Source organism: Bombina bombina, chromosome 9 (genome assembly GCF_027579735.1).
Source record: "Bombina bombina isolate aBomBom1 chromosome 9, aBomBom1.pri, whole genome shotgun sequence".
Lineage (NCBI taxonomy): Eukaryota > Metazoa > Chordata > Amphibia > Anura > Bombinatoridae > Bombina > Bombina bombina.
The window spans coordinates 188,374,371-188,398,906 of NC_069507.1; the positions used below are offsets into that span (position 1 = coordinate 188,374,371).

General features: G+C 39.4%; 1 protein-coding gene across 2 annotated transcripts in view; it reads right to left on the reverse strand.

Moving 5' to 3' along the window:
* Positions 1-2,424: 2,424 nt before the first annotated feature.
* The window catches only part of ALDH18A1 (aldehyde dehydrogenase 18 family member A1), a 45,890-nt gene continuing 23,778 nt past the window's right edge, over positions 2,425-24,536 (reverse strand). For both annotated transcript variants that reach the window (XM_053692526.1, XM_053692525.1), the window contains exons 10-18: positions 23,780-23,853; positions 23,490-23,589; positions 7,845-8,065; positions 6,454-6,591; positions 5,726-5,921; positions 5,449-5,570; positions 4,113-4,299; positions 3,938-4,033; positions 2,425-3,611 (exon numbers count right to left, since the gene is read on the reverse strand). In XM_053692526.1, coding sequence (XP_053548501.1) covers positions 3,430-3,611; positions 3,938-4,033; positions 4,113-4,299; positions 5,449-5,570; positions 5,726-5,921; positions 6,454-6,591; positions 7,845-8,065; positions 23,490-23,589; positions 23,780-23,853 — 1,316 coding nt within the window. In that variant the 3' untranslated portion in view covers positions 2,425-3,429. The remainder of the gene's footprint in view (positions 3,612-3,937; positions 4,034-4,112; positions 4,300-5,448; positions 5,571-5,725; positions 5,922-6,453; positions 6,592-7,844; positions 8,066-23,489; positions 23,590-23,779; positions 23,854-24,536) is intronic.

A 24,536-nucleotide genomic window follows, 5' to 3' on the forward strand; every position in this document is an offset into this window, starting at 1 on the left:
ACTGCAGAGAAGATTGACGTGGACTACAGCTATACCCAAATATCTTGCTTGTAGCGAAAATAAATCCAATTTTCTTCAGACACCAAAACACCAAAACTTCACCTCCTCCATTGACAGAGGCAAAGAGAATGACTGGGGATTATGGGAAGGGGAGTGACACTTAACAGCTTTGCTGTGGTGCTCTTTGCTTCCTCCTGCTGGCCAGGAGTGATATTCCCACATAGAACTACAAATTCTGGGAGTAATATCACCTAAATTATCCTGATAGCTTGTATTAGATTTAAGGGTAGAAAGATAAGAACTTATACAACATATAAGCCTAACCTTATCTGGAAAATGGTGAAAACAAACTGATAATCATATAGATGTTCTAATTACGGTTATATGCAATGTAATGTAAAACGCAAGAGATGTATCATGTAACTTGTTTTAAAATGATATTCAACTATTATTAAAGATTAAAAAATAATAATGTGGTTTTACTTGCAAACTAATATATTTTTCATTGCAACATTCTTATACTCTAAAATTTACCATCACTTTAAGTATTATCTATAGAAAAGCTGTTTAAACATACCTAGCAGACAAAATTACACTCTCGTGGGGATTAAAAGATTCGATAAGATTTCAACTATTTTCTCTAAGTATTGAACTATGGTATGCAATGAAACAAACAAAGAATCCAGCACCTGAAAGTAACAAGGTGTGCAAGCTTCAAGGATACTGCACTGTATCCCACAATATGGAAAATCACAAAAAAGAAGCAGCACCATCCAATAGTTTCCAACAGATTTATTTGTGCAGTTTGCACAATGTGGAAGCCAGACCAACAAGCAGCAACGTTTCGGACCTAGTGCTTATGCATGCATGATTAAGGACTAGGTCCGAAACGTTGCTGCTTGTTGGTCTGGCTTCCACATTGTGCAAACTGCACAAATAAATCTGTTGGAAACTATTGGATGGAACTATGGTATGCAGACAGAGATAATGTAAAGAAGCATGTTTGTACAGAAAATAAAATAAGCGGATCCAATTCCCCTACGAGCTCAACCTATTTTAATTTGTTGTGGTTTCAAAGCCAGCTATTTCCTATAAAAAAATAAACCCAAAGAAGCAACTTTTCATAATTGTATACTCTGCAGCTTTGAAAACCCATTAAGGAACAATATTACAATACACTGTACATTTAAGTGGATTGTTCTAATAATATAAAAAAAAGACTCTTGTACCAAACAGCAACATAGGGGCTGCAGGTTTGCCATAGTCTTTCCCTGCAGCCTCCTAATTTTTACCAACAGAAAAAAAATTTCCTTTATTTTTCCTCGGGACTCCACTCTTCTTTAAACACTTTTGATTTGGATCCTATATAGAGTCTAATCTATTTTGAGGACTCAGGGATTTATACATACCCTTGTGAAAGATAATGGGTGACCTTCATTGCTCAAATATTCCTCATATACAGTTTAAAGTAAAAAAAAAAAAAAAAATTTGCTTACTACTCATTAAAGGGACATTAAACACTAAATAATTGCTAGATAGAATGATGCATTCTAAGAAAAGGATTAGTCAGAGAATAACATGTAGATGTACTTTGTAAAGTTACATTAGCTGTTTATATTGACAAAATAAGTAAAGTTTTAGTGTCTATAAAACTATGGGAACTGCCATGTTGTAACTTGGGTTACCTTCTCTGCTGTGGCCAAATAGGGACAGTTATATTTATTTTAGATTACCATCTGAAAGGGTTTAATGTCCCTTTAAGTCAGTGTTCTGAAACCCATCTAATATGCTCCTGGGCCTTCTGTCTTCATTCCCTTGACCTTCCATCTTTCTCACAATTTAAATGCTTTGTTCTCCCTCAGCCACTTAAAACGAACTCCTCCCCATCATATTTCTACATCTATTTTCCCCATTATAGGAGGTCTGGCTAGTTAAACAAATAATTTTACTGTGCTAGTGCTATATCCCCATGTGCTGATATGTGATTAAAACCCAGTCGGAAATTTGACAGTCCTCCCCCAGATTACCATCTTCATCTTTTTCCATTCTACTCCAAAACTCATCAAGTAATCTTGTGTCACCTTCCCCGATTACTGTTTTTCCCCCCATTTTCCTTTCAAAATATCCAGCAGCCATATCTGTAGCATAAAACAGGACTAACAAAGTCATACCTTTATACATATAAGATGCAGGCAATTGGTTGTCATACATCTTCCATAAGACATAGCAAGAATCAGATTTTTTTTTTAAAAATAAATAAAAAGGGATTTGTTAAACACAACTTAAATGTGTGTTATACTAATATTTTGTAGGAGAATTAAAAATACATTTTATTTCAGTTTATTTTCTCTCAATGAGGTTTTGAAAAGTTAACCGCTGTGTGCATGTAAGCATTGTTTAAACATTCCAATAAACAAAACAAAATAAAATTAAAGTTTATTTTATTTAACAAAAAAGTTTTAAATTTACATCCTGGGATATAATAGTTTAAGAACAAGTGTTTCACAAATTTATTGAATGGAAATTGACAAGTTGAAATATCAATATCTTTCTTTAATAACTTTAAGTATGGCTATCCCACTACAAATATATAGAAATGAAAAGAAACAAGTACCAAAAATATTGGAAATGCATAAACAGCAATCTCATTTTTTAAGAAAGGGACACATTACAATAAAAACCAGGAGAATCTCCTACTCTCCTTGCCTGAGAAAGCTTACACATACATGTAATCTCTAATTGCATTTTATTAATCTGCAGGACCCAAAATGATAAAAATAAAAAAATAACTAAATAAGAGAGGTATATTTAGGCAATATCAGCAATTTACTTGAATTTTTTTATAGTATTCTTAACAAACAAGTGCTGATCGAATCTCATACAAGTACAATTGTAATAATTTTAATACAACTATTTGTAGCTTTACACTCAAAGACTGTTGAAGAGAATAAATAATTGGATTCAAAAATAAAGGAAAAACTTTTTTTTCATAGCTAGGAAAACATGTTAGTCCCAAATGTATAAAACAGATTGAAATCTCACAAAGCCTCACATCTCGTAACTGTACAAGTTTCTGACTCAAATTATAAACAGAGGAATTAGTAACCAGTGCAAGTGCTACAATTAGTTTTTTTTTATCCAGTAACATGATTAAAATACTGCATGGAACAGTTGCTAAATCCCTCTGTATATGGTAGCTACATAGCCAGCTTTAGAATTGTGTGTAATTTAATATTAAGTGCATATCTAGATGTCCTTCAAAAATGTCTGATTAATTCCAAATAATCTGTTGTCACATGCAATCTGGAAACAAGCAACAGTTTGTTTTTTTCAGTTTCCAGTATTTGATAAATTCTGCCACTTGAAGAGGTCTGTGTGTGTCTGAAGATAAAGCATTTTCTAGGATCATAAATTAGTGAGCCAGTAAAGTTAGTTGGTTATTCTATGAGGGATAGGAAGGTTCTCATGTATGTACTTCATAGTCCCTTGCTCCGAAAAGTCAGAGACTGTATGATTTTCGCCTCGTAGTAACCACTTTGTAGTAAGTAATCCCTCGATTCCTACAGGCCCACGGGCATGGATCCTAGAAGTGCTAATGCCAACCTCTGCTCCTAAAGATAAAATATATAAATACATCTTACATTAATCATCACTAGACAAAAATGTGATTCAATCTATATACAGTCAAATTTTATCTTTATAATTAGCCTGGCAAAAAGTCACAATAACGGCAATAAGCGTATTTTCCATTTATATTGACCACCTGATTTAAGAAAATTTGCATTTCATAAACAGACAAAAAATGAGCAATGCCGTTATCATTCATTTGTAGAGTGCCAACAGATTCTGCAGCTATGCTTATGGTAAATGTTTACTTTCCAGTATTTAGTCTATACTGTTATAAATGTAATAAGTAATTTAGTTTAAAGAAACAAACCAAGTCCAAAACGATATCCATCAGAAAATCTGGTACTGGCATTCCAGAATACACAAGCGCTGTCCACGTGCTGTAGAAAATATTCTGCTGTTTTTTCTAGAAAACAAAATAATAAGTAGATAAATTAGCCATTCGTGTAGCAATATAAAGGGCTCAGTATGTGAGGAGGACTAACCATTCTCTGTGATAACCACATCTGTGTGCGAGCTGCCATATTTGTGAATGTGATCAATTGCATCCTGAACACTATCAACCACTTCAATGCAACATTCAAGATCCCCATATTCTGTACGGAGGGATTTCACTTCTGAGGGGCTAAACGTCAAATAGGAGGCAAATCTGGGACCTGCATGAATTTTCACCTACAAAAAAAAAAAAATTAAAAAAAAATTTGCAGTCTATTTTTAATAAATAATTAACAAGACATGTTAATGACTAATTGTTTTACATATTATATATTTCTATACAAAAAAAAAATATGGATTCTGCGTTTCTGTGTTAACATCAAAATTACACAGAATAGTTAAAATATAAGGCACTGAAAGCTGTGAGGAGATAGAATTAAAAAAAAACAGGTGAGAAGTCATTGCAAAAAGAGCATAGGTAGCATAAACACAGTGTGTGAGGGGAGGCATAGATCCTTATTCTGCACAGCAATAGCCTGAATATTTCATTATTAGTGCCCATAATAACATTTAAAAAGGGACAGGAAACCGCAACATTTCCTTTCATGATTTGGATAGAACATACAATTTTAAACAACTTTCCAATGTACTTCTATTATCAAATTTGCTTCATTATATTGTTATCTTTTGCTGAATAAACAGTATTGCACTACTGGCAGCTAGCTGAACACATCTAGTTAGCCAATCACAAGAAAGAAATGTGTGCAGGCACCAATCAGCAGCTAGCTCCCACTAGTGTAAGATATGAATGAAGCACATTTAAAAATAGAAGTGATTTTCATAATGTCTTAAAATGACATGCTCTATCTGAATAAGGCAAGTTTAAGTTTGACTTTCCTATCCCTTTAATACAATATTTAGTGCATCTGCACCATTAAAGTGTGTTCTCCCCAGGATCTATTTAATGGGCTCGCTGAGACTTTTTTTTTAACATAAATGTATTTAATGATGATTTGTGCAACAAACATTGAAACCATTTAATTAGCTCATTTTAGCTCCTTTTTTATACTAAGCAGGCTAAAATTTAAGCCAATATTAAGCTAAAATTAGCTAATTAAATGGTTTCAATGTTTGTTGCACAAATCATCATTAAATACATTTATGTTAAATTATGCAATTAATAAGTACTTTGGATAGGTTAACATTTATAAATAACAGAAAATATAATATTACAAAGTATTAAACTGCCCCCACCTGGCTACTTCATAATGCCACCTGGCTGGTAAAATTTACAGTGGAGAGCAATACATATCTTACACTAGATTTTCAGTACAAGCTAGAATATAGGCACAAGTGTAGTTATATGAATAACACCCCATAACTAACCTGTTCAACTCTCAGCATATCAATAATCTGGTCAAAAAGTGGTGTTCTAAGAACATCTCGATGTATTAGCAGGGTTTCCATTGCGTTGCAGGCAGCAGGATAGTCACACTTTGAGTCTCGCACTTTTTAATCAAAGAATGAAAGAAAAAAAAAAATGGTTTAAAGTGTCAGAAACATAAGTTACGAATACATCCACCCATATATTAAAATGCCTTTACTCTAACTACCAATATCAGCGACAGTGACCTTTATATTATGGCCATAAATCTCAGCTTACCAATTCTAGTGACCTTCTCAACACTGGCCTCAGAATCCACATAGACATGACAAATGCCTTCACTGTGCCCCATGACTGGGATTCCTTTAGCTGCTTTCTGGATGTCCCTCACTAGCTCGGAGGAGCCGCGTGGAATGATCAGATCAATAAGCTTATTTAAACGGCACAGGTCCTCTACTTCTTCTCGAGTGTTCACCTGCAAAAATATATTTTTATTTTCAAATTCAAAAACTTGTGCAGACAAATCTTATTAATACTGAAATACAATATCTGTACACTGTCTATAAAACCGTAATCTAGCATCAGCAGTGAGACTGCCCAGGTTTTTATTAGATTTTAAGTCTATATATTTGATCTTTTTAAATAATTTAGAAATGTAATTTTGTTAGCAAATTTCACATTGCGTTGCAGTCCAGGGGCATACTCCAGAATTTTATGTTTATCTAATCTGATTTGCTGTGGCAAGTTAGGGACATATAAAGCACCATCAAAGATCAAAAAGACACTGTGTAGAATGTTGCATAGTCACTTCTGAAATCTGAGGGATGCAAGAAAACTAAAAGTTATAACATTTACAAAAAGAATTGATAGATTAATGTACCTTTAAATTAAAAGTGCACTTTTCAGTTGGTTAAATCTATTCCTCTCTATAAAATCTATCAGCAATATTTTTTTTGTAGCACAGATTACAATAAAATAGCCAAGCATCTTATTCTAGTAATACTTACAAGCTGCACTGCATCCTTAACACCATGGAGGGAGAGAGCTTCCTGGGTCAAGCGGTAGAGCGTCTGATTGCTATTTGATGCCTCCTTTCCTCCTTTCAGCAGCAATCCATTGCCACTTGCAATAGCCAGAGCAGAAACCTGCACAACAAGTGAGTATATAAGTCGCCAGCAGAACATGTGATGAGATAGATAGATGGATATCTATCTATCTATATATCTCTATATATCTCTCTCTCTCTATATATATATATATATATATATATATATATATATATATATATATATATATATATATATATATATATATATATATATATATATATATATATATACACACACACACACACACATATATATATATATATATAAAAAAATATATATTTATTTATTATGGTGGAGATAAAAGTCTGCAAATTTCCTATGCAAAAATACATACAAATATTCATAGAAAAACTCATAATTATCTAGTAATGGGCAGTAACACTTCCTACAGTACACTAAATGCAAGCCTGTCAGCGGTCCTGCTGTGTGATCACCCTACACTGACAGAGGAGGATTCTCAGGCCCAAAGGCAACCATTCAACCCTTCATTTGATTTAATTTACTTTCATTAACCAAAGTGTATAGATTATATACATAAAAATACAGTGTGTATATAAAACAATTGTGAGGGGGGTGGGGGTGAAAGTCTTGGTGAGTTCTCACACTTTTTTGTACGACTTGACCCCTGAGTGCAGATATATCCCAATCAAAAAATGGCTGTAAGCTTACCAGATATTACCTCAATCTCATGAGGTAAATGACAGTGTCCAGCTCAGATGAATTATCTCCCGCTAGTTCTCTGGCTGTCTTCAACCTTCTGGGCACACTATTACTGCTCCCTCTCTTCTTGTAGTTGCTCATGCTCCGCCTCCTGCTCTCTCTCTTACTCTCCGGTAACGTTCCTTGTGCTATGAGGAGGTGGAGCATGAGCAGAGAAGCAGCTGCAAGAATAGAGGGGCAGTAATAGTGTCCCCAGAAGGTTGAAGACAGCCAGAGAACTAGCAGAAGATCTGTGGGGGAGATAATTAATCTGAGCCGGACACTGCTGGTTGGCTGACGAAGGGTGGTGTCATTTCCCTCTCTTTGAGCATTTGCCTTACCTCATGAGATTGAGGTAATATTTGGTAAGCTTACAGCCATTTTTTGAATGGGATATATCTGCACTTGAATAAAAGGTGAAGGTTGACCCTACCCCTAACTGCATCTGGGACTACTATACAAGTTCACTCCTAATAGACTATATTCTGTGTGCTTTTCCCTTTAATATATATATATTTTCATTTTACATATAAAAAGACAACAACATTTACAATAATGTATTGAGAATATGAATGTTTTGTAAAACTTACTTGGGGTAGGCAGTCTGGTCGTGATTCAAAGATCACCAATAACACTCCAATTGGTACAGTCACCTGTTCCAGCTCTAAATCTTTGGCTACTTGTGTTCTGCGGATAACACGTCCCACGCTATCTTGAGATGATGCTGCAATCTGACGAAGCCCAATAGCCAAGCTGTTTAGCTTCGCTGTTGATAAACTTAAGCGTTTCAACAAAGGGGAAGCCAATCTTCCTAGAAAAGATGAAATGAATGACTAACATTTAAATATGAATATTGGTTAAACCTTTTTAGACCTACTAATAAAACCCTATTTTAATTTACTTCTATGCTATTTTTTAAGCAGTAGAAATAAGGGGGAGAATATGTGGGGGTCCCACAATAATTAGTATTATCCGTTATTAAGCGTGAACAGGTTAAAAAGTAATTTTTACACCCGAGGGACTGTAGTGGGTAGACAAGTTCAAAGTTCCATTCATATAGAAAGCTTACAAGAGACATTAAAACACTAAATACATTTTATAACCTCCCTTTCCTTTTTAATATGAGGAGAGTCTACGGCTTAATTCCTTACTTGTGTGAATTTAGAACCTGGCCACCAGGAGGAGGCAAAGACACCCCAGCTAAAGGCTCAAATACCTCCCTCATATCCCAGTCATTATTTGCCTTTCGTCACAGGAAGTTGGCAGAGAAGTGTCAGAAGATACGGGAGTAGTTCCTTATGGAGGGTATCTACCCTTCAGAATGGGACAGGAGTTTTAAGTAGTCTTGTCAGCCTCTCAGTGAGAGCATTGACGAATGTTAGAGAGTCTGGAGATGCAGGGAGAGTCTTTCTGCAAATCCATCCAGACTCTTAACAGCTCCTAAGCAGTGTTTACAAGTTTCACTGCCTGCTTCCATCACTCAAGTCCATGTCAGGAGCGATGCTTCAAGACTGTCAAACTTGAGAGACTGTGTTCCTGTTCCTTGGCATGGATTCCGGTAAGATCGTTTCATTTTTTTACAAATAACGCAAGAAGACAGGGTCACAGTGGAATCAAGGGTTAATATCTCCGGAAGAGGATTATTGAACGGGGGGGGGGGGGGGGGGGGGGGGAGATTAATCACATAATTTAGGTGTGATCACACTGATTTCCTTTTTCCTGACCATGCAGTTTACCGGAGACGAAGCGGTTTCTCTGCACAAGCTATGGAGGACTCTGATACGTTAAAGGGTACTCCCTCTTTTCCCAAGTCTAATACCTGTCTTTATTGTGAGGAGGCCACGGTATACCCCCTGCTCAATTATGTTCCACATGCCTTGACAAGGGAATCATGTCAAGGAAAGTCAATATCTTTAGTACCACTGAGCCGTCCACCTCTGAGGAGTCTCCGTCCCGTGAGGTTCGCAACTTACAGTCATCTCCTAATACACATGCAGCTTCCCGTAGCACTCCTAATCCTCCATCTGGAGGGGCCTTTTTACCGCCAGACTTCACTGAACAGTTACAAACGGCTGTGCCTGCGGCCTTCAGTGCTTTACCTCGCCCTGCTAAGCGCAAATGAAAGGTCAAATATTGCTATCCTTCCAAGGGGTCATCTACTAGCTTATTGGATTTATCTGATACAAGATTAATCCGTTGATGAAGACGCTTCTGATACTTCAAAGGATGCTCTTTCTGGGTCAGAATATGCCGATTCTAAACCTCCAGCTGCGGAGGAACTGGACTTTAGGTTTAGGATTGAACATTTACGCTTTCTGCTAAAGGAAGTTTTGGCTACTTTAGAGGTTCCAGAACCTAAATTAGATAAGGTCTACGAGGACAGGGTTGAACCACAAAGTATCCCGGTTCCCGTAAAGATGGCGAACATTATTAAGAATGAATGGGAAAGACTTGGTTAGTCATTTTCCCCTTCTTCCTTTAAAAAATTATTCCTGGTTCCGGACTCTCAATTGGAGTTGTGGGGTGCCATTCTCAAGGCTATCTCCACGCTTGCTAAGCGCACTACTATCCCACTTGAGGATAGTTAGTCGTTTAAAGAGCCCATGTATAAGAAGATAGAAACTCTGTTAAAGATGTTTCAACATACAGGATATTTGTTTCAACCGGCAGCGGCTGGAGCGGCTACCTACTGGTGCGACTCCTCATCTGAGTTGATAGAGGTCGAGGGTCCCCTCGACGTGATCCAAGAAAGAATTAAAGGCTTTAAGGGTGGCTAATTCTTTTATTTATTTGTGATGCAAATATGCAGATTATTCGCCTGAATGCCAAGGCTTCAGGTTTTTCTGTTCAAGCCCGTAGGGCGCTCTGGCTGAATCTTGGTCTGCGGACATGACTTCAAAGTCGAGACTTTCCCTCTCATTTAAGGGGGATTTAAGATTCTTTTTCGTCGGGTCCTGGACTCAATTATCTCCACGGTTACTGGAGGCAAAGGTGCCTTCTTACCGCAGGATAAGAAGAACAAACCTAAGGGACGAGGTCCTAATTTTCGTTCCTTTCGTTCGGATAAATCCCAACATCAGCAACCCTCCGCAAAGCCTGAGCAATCCAAGGGGACTTGGAAGCCGGCTCAGTCCTGGAATAAATCCAAGCAGAACAAGAAGCCCGCAGAGCCAAAGTCGGCATGAAGGGACGGCCTATGAATCTTGTAGGGGGCAGACTGTCACTCTTTTCGGAAGCTTCGTTTAGGGACGTGCAAGACCCGTGGATCCTGGAGGTCATCGCTCAGAGATACAGGATAGGTTTCAAGTCTTATCCACCCAGAGGCAGATTCCTCTTGTCAAATCTATCTTCAAGGCCAGAAAATAGAGAGGCTTTTCTAGGGTGCATAAGGGATCTCTCCTCCTTGGGAGTCCTTGTACCGGTTCCTCTAGCAGAAAGGGGTCTGGGTTACCTTTTTGTGGTCCTAAAGAAGGAGGGAACTTTTCGCCCGATTCTGGACCTAAAGTGCTTAAACAAATTCCTATCTGTCCCCACATTCAAGATGGAGACAATAAGGTCCATCCTTCCTTTTGTTCAGGAAGGACAGTTCATGACCACAATAGATCTGAAGGATGCTTACCTTCATGTTCCAATACACAAGAAACACTTAAAGTTCCTAAGGTTTGCATTCCTGGACCAGCAATTCCAGTTTATTGCTCTTCCGTTTTGTCTAGCTACTGCTCCAAGAGTTTTTACGAAGGTTCTAGGGGTGCTGCTTGCAGTGGCCAGAACCAGAGGTATAACAGTAGCGCCAAACTTGGACGGTATTCTGGTTCATGCACCATCCTGTCGTTTGGCTGACATCAACCATCAGGGGGAACGAGGAGCTCCCTAGCAATGAGGGAAGTATTTCGGATTCTGGAATGGGCGGAGGCCCACAATTGCTCGCTGTCAGCAATCCACATTTCGGGTGTGGACAACTGGGAAGCAGATTACCTCAGCTGACAATCCTTTCATCCGGGGGAATGGTCTCTCCATCCCGTGGTGTTTGCGGAGATTTGCAACAGATGGGGGACGCCGGAGATCGATCTCATGGCGTCCCCGCTCAATTCAAAGCTACTCTGATATGGGTCGCAGTCCAGGGATCCTCAGGCGGAGCTAATAGATGCATTAGCAGTGCTTTGGCAGTTCAATCTGATTTACTTTTTTCAGCCGTTACCACTTCTACCTCGTGTAGTGGCCCGCATCAAGCAGGAGCAAGCATCAGTGATTCGAATTGCTCCATTGTGGCCGTGAAGGATGTGGTTTGCGGACCTGGTGGAGATGTCCTTATCTCCTCCATGGAGGTTACCTTGTCACAGGGATCTGCTGGAACAAGGTCCTTTTGTTCATCAAAATCTAGATTCTCTGAGGCTGACTGCGTGGAGATTGAACGCTTAGTCCTTGCCAAGAGGGGTTTCTCGGAGAGTGTTATTGACACTCATTCAAGCTCGTAAGCCTGTTACTCATTGCATCTATCATAAGGTGTGGAGGACCTACTTATTCTGGTGTGAAGAACGTGGATTCATAAAGGCCAGGGTCTCCAGGATTCTTTCCTTTCTCCAGGACAGCCTGGAGAAGGGCCTTTCTGCTAGTTCCCTTAAGGGACAGATTTCAGCCCTGTTTTACTGCACAAGAGGCATGCTGAGCTCCCAGATGTTCAGTCTTTTGTTCGGGCTCTGACTAGAATCAGGCCGGTGTTTATAACTATTGCTCCTCCTTAGAGTTTAAATATTGTTCTTAAAGTATTGCAGAGGGCTCCGTTTGAGCCTATGCATGTAGTTGACATTAAATTACTGTTTGGAAGGTTCTTTTTCTACTGGCTATTCCTTCGGCACGCAGAGTATCTAAGATGGCTGCCTTGCAATGTGAGCCTCCATACCCAGTATTCCATACTGATAAGGCTGTTCTTTGTATTGGGTTAGTTTTTCTTCCTAAGGTAGTTACAGATCGCAAAATCAGAAGATTGTGGTTCCTTCCTTGTGTCCTAATCCTTCTCCTTCGAAGGAGCTGTTACTTCATAATTTGGATGTGGTTCAAGCCTTGAAGTTCTATCTTCAGGCTATGAAGGAATTTAGACAGACTTCTTCTTTGTTTGTTTTCTATTCTGGGAAGTGTAGGGGGCAGAAGGCCTTTTCCACTTCCTTATCTTTTTGGTTGAGGAGCATTACTCGCTTTGCATATGAGACAGCAGGACATAAGCCGCCTCAGAGGATTAAGGCTCATTCAACTAGAGCTGTGGCTACCTCTTGGGCCTTCAAGAATGAGGACTCTATAGATCAGATTTGTAGGGCGGCTACCTGGTCCTCCTTACATACCTTTTAAAATTTTTACAAGTTTGACGTTTTTGCTTCGGCTGAAGCAGCTTTTGGGAGAAAGGTTTTGCAGGCTGTGGTGTCCTCAGAATAGGTTCTACCTCACTTTTTACCCTCCCATTTTTCATTCAGTGTCCTCTAGAGCTTTGGTATATATATGTTTCCCCCAAGTAAGGAATGAAGCCGTGGACTCTCCTCATATTAAAAAAGGAAAACATAAATTATGCTTACCAGATAATTTCCTTTCCTTCGGTATGAGGTATTTGATGGGCGAACCTACATTTTTTTTTTTTTTTCTTCTGGCACCATTTATACCCTGATATTTCTTCTACTGTTCCTTGTTCCCTTGGCAGAATGACTGGGATATGAGGGGAGTGGGGGAGGTATTTGAGCCTTTGACTGGGGTGTCTTTGCCTCCTCCTGGTGGCCAGGTTCTGAATTTCTACAAGTAAGGAATGAAGCCGTGGACTCTCATACAGAAGGAAAGGAAATTATCTGGTAAGCATGATTTATGTTCTAATTATGGGTGCCACTATTTTGGCACCTAGGTTACACTGCAGGTATCTGAATGAGAGTTGCCGCACATGTGCAAACACATCAGCACTAGAATGTGAAAGCTAGATTTCAAAATGGCGGCAGACCTGACTAGAGGGAGATGGGAGTAACCTAAATACTAAGTTTAAAAAATGTATGTTTAATGCCTCTTTAAGAATTTATGTCCAGACCAAAGTCAACCAAAAAGATTGATCTATATTTAAGTTTAATATTTTACTAGTTAATAAAACTTCTACTAACAGTATGAAAAGTGTACTGGAATATGCTGAATGAATTCATTGTGGACGTGGAAAAAAAAAAAAAAGCAAAAAAAAAAAGCACATCCCACTTTAAAAAACAAATTTGTAAAATAAAAACATCATTTAGAAATAAAAAAAAAAAAAAAAATTATAAAATAAATAACATTTATTTTAATATTAATCAATAAAAAGAAAATTTATGCTTACCTGATAAATGTACTTCTTTTTAGACACGATGAGTCCACGGATCATCTTCATTACTTATGGGATATTCACCTCCTGGTCAGCAGGAGGAGGCAAAGAGCACCACAACAGAGCTGTTAAATAGCTCCTCCCTTCCTTCCCACTCCAGTCATTAGACCGAAGTTAGGATGAGAAAGGAAAAGTCAAGGTGCAGGGGTGTCTGAAGTTTACAAAAAATAACAACCTGTCTTAACAGAACAGGGTGGGCCGTGGACTCATCGTGTCTAAGAAGAAATAAATTTATCAGGTAAGCATAAATTTTCTTTTCTTCTTAAAGACACGATGAGTCCACAGATCATCTTCATTACTTATGGGATCCAATACCCAAGCTAGAGTACACGGATGATATGGGAGGGACAAGACAGGATACCTAAACGGAAGGCACCACTGCATGAAGAACCTTTCTCCCAAAAGCAGCCGAGGCAAAAGTATCAAATTTGTAAAACTTTGTAAAAGGGTGAAGAAAAGACCAAGTTGCAGCCTTGCAAATCTGTTCCACAAAAGCTTAATGTTTGAATGCCCATGAGGAAGCAACAGCCCTAGTGGAATGAGCCGTAATCCTTTCAGAAGGCTGCTGTCCAGCAGTCTCGTATGCCAAACGTATAATACTCTTCAGCCAAAGGAAAGATAGATAAACAGCCGTAGCTTTCTGTCCCCTACGTTTGCTAGAAAATACCACAAACAAAGAGGAAAACTGGCGAAAGACTTTAGTCGCCTGTAAATAAAACTTTAAAGCACGAACTACATCAACATTTTGCAAAAGTCTCTCCTTCTTAGAAGGATTAGGACCCAAGGAAGGTACAACAATCTCCCGATTAATGTTTTGATCAAAAACAACCTTGGGGAGAAATCCAAATTTCGTACGTAAGACGACCTTATCCGAATGAAAAATAAGATAAGGGGGCTCACATTGTAACGCTGAAAGCTCACACTCTGCGAGCAAAAGAAAGAGCTACTAGAAATATAACCTTGAAAGATAACAACTTGATATCTAAGGAATGCATAGGTTCAAACGGAACCCCTTGAAGAACCCCGAGAACTAAATTAAAGGGACGTGAAATCCAATTTTTTTGCTTTCACGATTTAGAAAGAGCATACAATTATAAACAACTATCTAATTTACTTCTATTATCTATTTTGCTTCATTCTCTTGATATTCTTTGCTGAAAAGCATATCTAGATATGCTTAGTAGCTGCACATAGATGCCTCCTGTGATTGGTTCACCGTGTGCATTGCTATTTCTTCACTAAAGTATATCTAAAGAATGAAGCAAATTAGGTAATAGAAGTAAATTGGAATGTTGTTTAAAATTATATTATCTACCTTAATCATGAAAGAAAATGTTTGGGTATAGTTTCCATTTAAGACTCCATGGAGGAGTAACTGGTCTAAATACAGGCCTAATTCTGCTTAAGGCCTGACAAAAAGACTGAACATCAGAGACAACAGCTAGACGCCTGTTTAAAAGGATAGATAATGCTGAAATTTGACCCTTTAACCCCTTAACGACTGAGGACGTGCAGGGTACGTCCTCAGAAAAAAGGCAGTTAATGCCTGAGAACGTACCCTGCACGTCCTCAGTGTGGAAAGCAGCTGGAAGCGATCCTGCTCGCTTCCAGCTGCTTTCCGGTTATTGCAGTGATGCCTCGATATGGAGGCATCCTGCAATAACGTTTGTAAGCCATCCGGTGCAGAGAGAGCCACTCTGTGGCCCTCTCTGCACCGGAGATCGGTGGCTACCGGCGTTGGTGGGTGGGAGCCGGACCGGGAGGCGGGTGGCGGCCATCGATGGCCATGTGGATCTGAAGGGGGGCGGGATCGTGGGCGGGGGGGGCTGGGGGCGTGCACGCGCGCGCGCCCGTGCGCGCGTGCACGGGAGGGTGGGGGCGGGCGCGTGCACGGGGAGGGAGCGGGTGGGAACCGCTACACTGCAGAAAATGGGGAAATAAAAAATATAATCAAAATAAAATATATACAATGAGCAAGGTGGTGGGGGTTTGTTTGTGGGGGGTGGGGGGTTGGGGGAAGCTACACTACAGAAAAAAACAAAAAAACCCCAAAAAAAGCACTTTTTATTGTAAACTGGGTACTGGCAGACAGCTGCCAGTACCCAAGATGGCCCCCAATAAGGCAGAGGGGAGGGTTAGAGAGCGGTTTTGGGGGGGATCAGGGAGGTTGGGGGCTAAGGGGGGGATCCTACACAGTAGCATATGTAAATATGCTAAAAAAAAAATTCATTTTTTTTTAAAAACTCTTTTATTTTAGTACTGGCAGACTTTCTGCCAGTACTTAAGATGGCGGGGACAATTGTGGGGTGGGGGAGGGAAGGGAGCTGTTTGGGAGGGATCAGGGGGTGGGATGTGTCAGATGGGAGGCTGATCTCTACACTAAAGCTAAAATTAACCCTGCAAGCTCACTACAAACTCCCTAATTAACCCTTTCACTGCTAGCCATAATACACGTGTGAGGCGCAACAGGATTTAGTGGCCTTCTAATTACCAGAAAGCAACGCCAAAGTCATATATGTCTGCTATTTCTGAACAAAGGGGATCCCAGACAAGCATTTACAACCATTTGTGCCATAATTGCACAAGCTGTTTGTAAATGATTTCAGTGAGAAACCTAAAATTGTGAAAAATTTTACGTTTTTTTTAATTTGATCGCATTTGGCGGTGAAATGGTGGCATGAAATATACCAAAATGTGCCTAGATCAATACTTGGGGTTGTCTACTACACTACACTAAAGCTAAAATTAACCCTACAAGCTCCCTAAAAGCTCCCTAATTAACCCCTTAACTGCTGGGCATGATACACTTGTGGTGCGCAGTGGCATTTAGCGGCCTTCTAATTACCAAAAAGCAACGCCAAAGCCATATATGTGTGCTATTTCTGAACAAAGGGGATCCCAGAGAAGAATTTACAACCATTTATGCCATAATTGCACAAGCTGTTTGTAAATGATTTCAGTGAGAAACCTAAAGTTTGTGAAAAAATTCGTGAAAAAGTGAACAATTTTTTGTATTTGATCGCATTTGGCGGTGAAATGGTGGTATGAAATATACCAAAATTGGCCTAGATCAATACTTTGGGATGTCTACTAAAAAAAAATATATACATGTCAAGGGATATTCAGGGATTCCTGAAAGATATCAGTGTTCTAATGTAACTAGCGCTAATTTTGGAAAAAAATGGTTTGGAAATAGCAAAGTGCTACTTGTATTTATGGCCCTATAACTTGCAAAAAAAGCAAAGAACATGTAAACATTGGGTATTTCTAAACTCAGGACAAAATTTAGAAACCATTTAGCATGGGTGTTTTTTGGTGGTTTTAGATATGTAACAGATTTTGGGGGTCAAAGTTAGAAAAAGTGTGTTTTTTTCCATTTTTTCCTCATATTTTATAATTTTTTTTATAGTAAATTATAAGATATGATGAAAATAATGGTATCTTTAGAAAGTCCATTTAATGGCGAGAAAAACGGTATATAATATGTGTGGGTACAGTAAATGAGTAAGAAGAAAATTACAGCTAAACACAAACACTGCAAAAATGTAAAAATAGCCTTGGTCCCAAACGGACAGAAAATGGAAAAGTGCTCTGGTCACTAAGGGGTTAAGGAACTTGTTGATAAGCCCTTCTCCAATCCTTCCTGGAGAAAAGATAAAATTCTAGGAATCCTAATCCTACTCCAGGAGTAGCCCTTGGATTCACACCAAATCTTTTGATAAACTTTTCTAGTGACGGGCTTACGGGCCTGAATCAAAGAGTCCATGACTGAGTCAGAAAAACCTTGCTTGGCTAGAATCAACCGTTCAATCTCCAAGCAGTCAGTTTTAGAGACTCTAGATTTGGATGATGGAAGGAACCCTGAATCAGAAGGTCCCTACGAAACCTACGAGATTCGGGCAATCACTTGAGGAAGGAGAGTAAAAGGAGAAAACATACACTAGATTGAAGGACCAAGGGGCCACCAGAGCACCTATCAGCGCCATCTGAGGATCCCTGGATCTGGACCCGTAACTTGGAAGCTTGGCATTCTGCCTGGATTCCATGAGGTCCAACTCCGACTAACCCCATTTGAGGATCAGACTGGAGAACACATCCGGATGAAGTTCCCACTCCCCCGGATGAAAGGTCTGTCTGCTCAGAAAATCCGCCTCCCAGATGTCCACCCCTGGGATATGAATTGCCGACAGACTACAAGAATAGGTCTCCGCCCACTGAATTATTTCGGAGACCTTAGCCATCACCAAGGAACTCCTTGTTCCTCCCTGATGATTGATGTGAGCCACTGACGTTATGTTGTCTGGCTGGAACCTGATAAACTGTATTGAGACAAACTGGGATCAGGCCAGAAGAGCATTGTCAATCGCTCTCAGCTCCAGAATGGTTATGGGAGAACAGATCCGACCGAGTACATTTAAATCTTTAGAGAGCCCCAGACTGCTCCCTACCTTAGAAGGGTGGCAAGTGTTGTCACAATCACCCAAAAGGTCTGCGTAAGCAGGTCCCTTGGAAGCAAAGATTCAAAGACAACCACCAGTGAAGAGAATCCCTTGTCAATGCTTAAGAAATAAGTGAGGAGACCATCCGCATTATCTCCGTACCATTGCCTCAGAATGATTAACTGTAGAGGTCTGAGATGGAATCGAGCAAACAGAATGAGGTCCTTGTCGCCCCTAACAGCCCGATTAACTCCATGCACTCGGCCACTGACGGCCGAGGAGTGGACAGAAGGACTAGACAAGTATTGATAATCTTCAGTTCTGAGCTGCTGAAAAACCGAGAGGGAGAACCACCAATTGGAAGTGTTCGACCAAAAAGGCAAACCTTAGGAAACACAGATGATCCCAGTGGATGGGAACATGTAGGCATGTGTCCTTTAAAACCACAGTTATTAAATGACCCTCTGAAATCAAAGGAAGAGTGGAATGAGTTTCCAACCCGCAGGACGGTACCCTGAGAAAATTGCTTAGACTCTTTAGGTCTAAAATTGGTCTGAACGAACCCCAAAGACTGTAAGAACATGCCAGGCCTTGTTCCTGTACAGAACAGGAACAATCACTCCCAGGTTGGAAAGGTCTCTTACGCAGTATAAGAGATGCCTCTCTCTTCATCTGGTTTAAAGAAACATTCCTATAGACTGTATGACTTGGGTACTTGAAAGCGTGGCTAATCACCCTTAAGTGTCTCAAAGGGCTACTCCTTTTACCGACCGTGGAAGAATGAAAAGCTGAGTGAACCTCCCGGGGATCAAACCTGCAACCCTTGGGTTGCTACAGAGATCAGCCACAGTGTCTTAGTATGCTGAGCTATCTTTCCGGCTCTTCTGAAGCAGAACCTGCCTCTGAAAGGAAAACCTTTGAACTCTAAGTTGTATCCCTGGAAACCATTATCAATAGCACAGGTATCCAAAACATGTCGAGCCAAGTCTAAGTGAAAATAGTGAAGTCTGCCCCCTACGAGATCCAGTCCCGGGTCGGGGGGAGGACTGTCATGTCTTAAATCAACAGCAGGTTTCATGGATGGTATCCTTAACTCAACAGCAAGCTAATTAGGCTATTCTCCCTTATCTTAAACCAGATAGGGACTCCAAAAGGTTTAAACTGCTTATACCTAGGAAAAGGAGTGGAAGAATTTTCCCTGTAATCTTTAAAAGGAATGAAATGATCTCATCCTTCCTTTACGTTATTTATTCACTTAAAAACCCTTCTCCTATTCTTGGGAGAGGGGTGTCTGTCCAAAAGAAAACAGAAAAACGATGACACCAGTATGCCGTCGTACTGGAAGAAGAAGCTATATCCAGCTTCTCACCATAGGGTCCCTTCATGTGATAGTATCTCCCTCTAAGTTACAGAGAAACATGAGGTACCCTATAGCCCTATCTAGTACAGAAATATACTATAACTATAATATAGTATAACCTACCGGTGACAAGGTGACCCAGAGCAGCTAAAATTTCCACTAAGAAGTAACGAAAAAATTTGAGCTAGAATATGAGAAAAAGAAACTCAGGAACAGGTAAAGAAATAACTTCATCAGAGACTGAGAAAAACTTTATTTGATACTCCTGGAGTAACTTCAGATAAAGGAGTTACCCAGAGAGACTTAAATTTTCCCCCATATGCTTCCAGGCTTTAGGGAAGAAACATTTATAATTAAATACCTACATCCAATGGACTCCCTGCTATGTCACGAGAAAAGGATGCAATGTAACAGATAGCGCCATACCTAATAAGAGCGAAGTTTAGCAAAGCAACTCCAGACGGAGATTGAAAGGAAGTGCAGGCACTGCATGTGGGCCAAGAATTTTTTGGATACTTGAGAGAAAAATTCTCTAACCCCATAGAAGTCCTCTTTACACCATAATGAAAGACCTTGTATAGTTTTGTGAGTCACATATGGATAAAAGTTAAAATTTTTAACCGGTACCATCTCTTTAAATTTTAAAGAGAAACTTCTTTATTTCATTTTACAGAAAAGGCTGAACAGAAAAAGTAGATGCTACAGACCCCATCTGCACTTCAGTTTAACCCAGCTGAGGTGCCTCTCGGCCCAACTGCTCAATACTGACTTAGCTGAAGCACTGACCTTTAAGCGCATTTACTGTCAAACTTAATATGCGTTAATACTAAGAAAAAGGCGCTTAGTTACTTTCCCTGTTTCCTTCAGGGACCACAGTGAAGACTTTCACCTGCAGATATGACATGAAGGTTTGCTTAAAGCCGTGCGTCAGTGGCTTGCCATTAACAGAAGTTGTCACACAGGTTTATTGCCTGAGCTGGAGTGTGACTGTAAAACACATCTCGTAACTGGCCCTCCCGATAACCAGGAGCCTAGTACAGAGATGTGCAAAGAAATTGGCGCCACACAAGTCCCGCCCCTCGTGGGCGTTTAAAAAAAAAAAAAAAAAGTCTCCCGGTTGCCATTTTTAGTTTAATTAAGTTACCGGGAAAAAAACAACTAGGCCATCTATTAGAACCACATTCGGTACTCCTCTTAGGCAGTTGCTTCCTTAATAAAGAAGTAATGAAACACCGTTCTGGTATTACAGTACATACAGCAACTTGCTTAGATTTGAAACATCTGAGCTATCTGTCCGGTGCTTAGTTCATTAAACAATCTAACAGTGAAGCCCCCTATGCCTAACAGTACATTGAGCTATCTGTCCCGTGCTTAGTCCGTTAATAAAATGCAACAGTGAAGCACCTTAAATAACAGTAGTGAGTCCCCCTATGCAACACAGCTCAATGCAAAAAAACTCCCGGTCGGCTGCTATTATTGAGAACTGCAGGGAGAGGAGAGTCACAATTAGCCCAAGTGCCTGCATCCACACTGCCATAATAACCCCTAGAACGCTAGGAGAATTTATGTCCGAAACCCCTAAAAGGAGCCCTTATTAGCATGAGATAGATAGAATATATATATATATATATATATATATATATATATATATATATATATATATATATATATATATATATATATATATATATATATATATATCCCCAACTTATTCTGAGATTTCTACTCCACAGAAATAAAGTTAGCACTTACCTCATCTTCTGCCTGGCAGCAAGGCAGTTCCCAGGTTTAGGAGGTCCTCTCCCTCCCATGGACCTGAAAAGAACAAGAAATTCCTGAGTAAATATCCCTCAGGTTTTCAGTGTAAGGGCAGCATCTAAATATGGGAGGCGCAGTGAGAATTATGTCCCACAAGTTCCCATTGCTCTAAAGCCACCAAAAGCTCTATTGTAGACCGATATGGACTACGGCTACACCCTAGAACAAAGCAGCACTCTCTGGCACTACTTTAAAAATAATAAACTCTTAATTGAAGAATCTAATCTAACACCTCACTTTACCTCTTCCTATCACTAACGTAGGCAAAGAGAATGACTGGGGTGGGAGGGAAGGGAGGAGCTATTTAACAGCTCTGCTGTGGTGCTCTTTGCCTCCTCCTGCTGACCAGGAGGTGAATATCCCATAAGTAATGAAGATGATCTGTGGACTCATTGTGTCTTTAAGAAGAAATACTTGATTATAAATCTTTTGACACTAAGGAGGTCGCCGCCATGCTCTGGCTAGGCTCACCGTCTAGCACAAAACGGTGGGTGATAGAACAGTCACTATTGTTGTAATATTATAGATCCAAACTAAAACCTCAAAAAAAAAAAAAAAAAAAAAAAAAAGTTACCACACTAAAGCTTTGCCCGATGCTACTGAAAACATTAAAAGGGATATGAAATCCCAAAAATTTTTTGTGATTCAGACAGAGCATACAATTTGTAAAAAGTTTCCAATTTACTTCCATTATCAAATTTGCTTCGTTCCCATTGTACTCTTTGTTGAAGAGATAGCTAGGTATGTGTCTAGAACACTAAATGGCAGGAAATAGTGTTGCCATCTAGGGCCCTTGGAAATAGATAATATTGTTGCCATATAGTGCTCCAGACACGTGCATGCTCCTGAGCTTAACACCCTGCTTCTTAACAAAAGAACAATGAAAAATTATAGAAGTTTAATAGAAAGTTGTTTAAAATGATATGCTCTATCTGTATCATGAAAGAAATATTTTGGGATTCATGTCCCTCCTTGTAAATGCTTTGTAGTGAATGCCTTAACTGCCTTTTCTGCTCAGCACTGACGGACTGTGCCGTTTACTTTTCTGAGTGCACAGGAAACACTCAAACCTGTTAAGCAGCAACGCTCAAACTTCTCCTCCACTGAAGTCAGAATTCTCCAGCAGTGGAATGAATTTACTAAAACTTTTTACACTTTTATTGAGATCAAATTTAAAAAAGGGACAATCTAGACAAAACTAAACTGTCACGATTCAGATAGGGCATGTGATTTTAAACAACTTTCCAATTGACTTTTATCATTAAATTTACTTTGTTCCCTTGGTGGTATTTTTGAAAAGCTAAACCTAGCTAGGCTCTAGTGATTTCTAAACCGTTGAAAACTGCATCTTAGGTCAGAGCATTTTGAAAGATTTTCAGTTAGACAGTACTAGTTCATGTGTGTCAGATAACATTTTGCTCACTTCTGTGGAGTTATTTAGGAGTCTGCACTAATTGGCTAAACTACATGTCTGTCAAAAGTACTGAGAAAAGGGGCAGTCTGCAGAGGCTTAGATACAAGGTACTCAGAGGTAAAAAATATTAATATAACTGTGTTGCTTATGAATGGGGAATGGTGTAGACTGTCCCTTTAAGTGGCTGAACTACAACTGCGCAAAATGTTTCCCACTCACAGACTGACGCTTTCTCAATTGTTCTCAATAAAAGTGAAATTTTAACCTAAGTGTTTACTGCGGCTGTCTTTTGCTTTCCCTGTGGAAGCTGATAAACTCTGTCCAGCCTCAAATGACCCAAGAGCAGTGGAGAAGTTTCAGCTTGTAAATGTATACTGGGCTATCTCCGGCCCCAATCTAGACATGGTCTACCGCTATTCCTTACTACATTGTTTTTAAATCTAATTACATCTTGTTTTAATTGACTAGATTTTATAGTACTTTATGTCTTTACAACCTGGTGACTGACTTATGCTAGGATTCCTGACCTATAGTGTGGAGTAACAGTAAACAGAGTCTAGCTAGAAAAGTCCAGTTTTAACAGTCCCTGGAGGTGATTTGTTCTTGAAGTTTGTTTTTATTCCATTTGTAGTTTTAATTGCAATATACAATATTATGCTATGTGTTGCAAATTTTATATTCTTATTGTGGTGTTCGTTATAAAACAGGTAACATCAGTAGAATTATAAAATAGGACTAAACATTAGGAATTCATCCAAAGTAATCATCATAATTATTCTTCATTTTTAAAACAGAAACTGCTGTACTTGGAAGTAAAATGCGCACCTTTATCCTCTGCCTCTTCCATATCCTTCTTGTTAGCAAACAGGATCTCATCTCTGTTATCAGTAAGCAGGTCAGCAAGATGAAAAATGATCTCTGCTCTCTATCAAGAAGAAATAAATAAATAAAAAATGACTGACATTTTGCCTTTATGGAAGAATGGAGTGTTACAAATCATTTCTAATTTTGAAATCGAAAAACAAGACTTATGGTTTTTCTAAATCCTTGCACTTCAGGGAAGAAGAAAAATAAATAAAAATAAACTTATGGTGGCTATGTCAGATGTCTTTTACCTGCTCAGGCTGCAATGTTGCCAAGGTTCTGCCTCCCGCTCGAGCCATTTCTGCCTGTTGCTCCACAGTTGGACCTAAAAAGAAACACTGAGAAAGAACTTGTTCCAAAAATGAACAAAACTTAAAAGGACCAGTAAATACAGTAGATTTGCATTAACAACAAATGCATGGTAAAAAGACAATGCAATAGCACATAGGAGTCAATTTATCAAAGGCTTTCACCAGCCTCTGGTTTTCACAAGAGAACCTACAGACCGTATTTAACAAGCAGCGGTCATTAGACCGCTGCTTCCCTATCCTTTCACCACCTCTTAGGTGGTGAATTTCTATCTCCTTGATCTCGTCCGACCAGGGAGATTGACAGCTCCTGCCTGCGCGTGATTGGCTGTGCGTGGGCAAGATTGCAAAATAGCGTTTATGTGCAATGCTGAATTCAGGCAGCGGAATTCAGCCTGCCAGAGGCAAGCTGTGGACAGGGGCGTATGTTCACCCCTGCCCGTCGCAGCTTCATAAACCGACCCCTTAGTCTGAACTTCAAATGAGTAATAGATTGTTTACTGACAAATTTCAAAGTCATGTCTATGACTCCCCTCCCCCCAACCAATCACAAATGCATATAGTATATTCTCTAATTTACTGCACATGCTCAGTTATCATTTCTAATATTATTTAAAATCATCTACCCCAGTGGATGACAAATCTGTTTAAAATGTAGGGAGTTGTATATAACAGGTTTCACAAACCCAGGGAGCCACTG